Raw genomic sequence first — 1,061 nt, forward strand, 5'->3', positions numbered from 1 at the left:
AATACCTTGTAAAATATGACACCATATAGTCTGGTGTACCAGTGGATCCTACTGCTGAGCAAGCTGAGAGGGCAGAACTATCTATGTGTTGCTGGTAGCTTGCTTCACTTACTCTTCAACTGTGAAGATGGAAGCAGCAAATTTCTCAAAATTACTGATAAACTTCATACAGTGTCACATTCCACAAGATTGTACTCTTCACAGAAATGTTACCTTTCTGTCAAGATGAGCTAGTTGTGATTCTTAATGTGTACTGCAAGAAGGGCCTTGGTGATGAATCCTTTGCCACACATGTTACATTCATATGGTCTCTGTCCTGTGTGAGATCTCATGTGCACCACCAGAGGTGTGCGTTGGCTGAAAGACTTTCCACATTCCTTACAAGTATGGGGTTTCTCACCAGTGTGCGATCTCATGTGTCCTTTCAGATATGTTGGGCAACTGAACTCCTTTCCACACACCTGACAGATGTATGGTTTCTCCCCAGTATGACGGCGAAGATGGATCTTCAATGCTACAGCACTACCCACACATTTTCCGCAAAAGTTGCAAATGAATTTAGACTTGTCTTCATGGATCTTTCTGTGAGCACGAAGCCTGGCCATGTACTGAAAAGGCTTTGCACAAACATCGCAAGCATACCTGTCTATTTTCCTGTTTGGATCATGGATCTGAAGATGTACAAGTAAGTTTCCCTTCTGAGAGAAACCCTTTCCACAGGTCTCACATTGATGTTTTTCTCCTGTGTGACCTGCACAGTGTCCTTGCAGCTCAGGATTGGTGTAGAAGCCCTTACCACAGATTTCACAAGTGAATCTGTAGTCTCGAATGTGTCTTTTCTTATGTAAGGAAAAAGAATCCTTATGTGAAGATGTAAAGTTACACATGTCACATTTATACTTCTTGTCTGAAGAATGACGTTCCTTGTGGTTTTTAAGTTCAAATCTCCATTTGTAAGTTTTGTGGCAAATTTCACATTCAAATGGGCGCTCACTGGCATGAGAAACCATGTGCTTTTTCAATGATTTCAGATTTGAAAATGTTCTTCCACAAATCTTGCA

The 1,061-nt window shown here is 41.4% G+C and overlaps 1 protein-coding gene across 1 annotated transcript; it reads right to left on the bottom strand.

The window, feature by feature from the left end:
• Positions 1-230: 230 nt before the first annotated feature.
• Positions 231-1,010, bottom strand: LOC111875148 (zinc finger protein 569). Its single transcript, XM_023871210.1, has one exon. It carries the CDS (start codon positions 1,008-1,010, stop codon positions 231-233), a length of 780 nt encoding a protein of 259 aa, XP_023726978.1.
• Positions 1,011-1,061: the final 51 nt, after the last annotated feature.

The sequence above is a fragment of the Cryptotermes secundus genome, unplaced genomic scaffold, assembly GCF_002891405.2.
Source record: "Cryptotermes secundus unplaced genomic scaffold, Csec_1.0 C38506218, whole genome shotgun sequence".
Classification (NCBI taxonomy): Eukaryota; Metazoa; Arthropoda; class Insecta; order Blattodea; family Kalotermitidae; genus Cryptotermes; species Cryptotermes secundus.

Bases quoted from the DNA above. Each gene is read 5' to 3' on its own strand.
- LOC111875148 (XM_023871210.1), bottom strand. From the start codon at position 1,010: ATGGTTTCTCATGCCAGTGAGCGCCCATTTGAATGTGAAATTTGCCAC.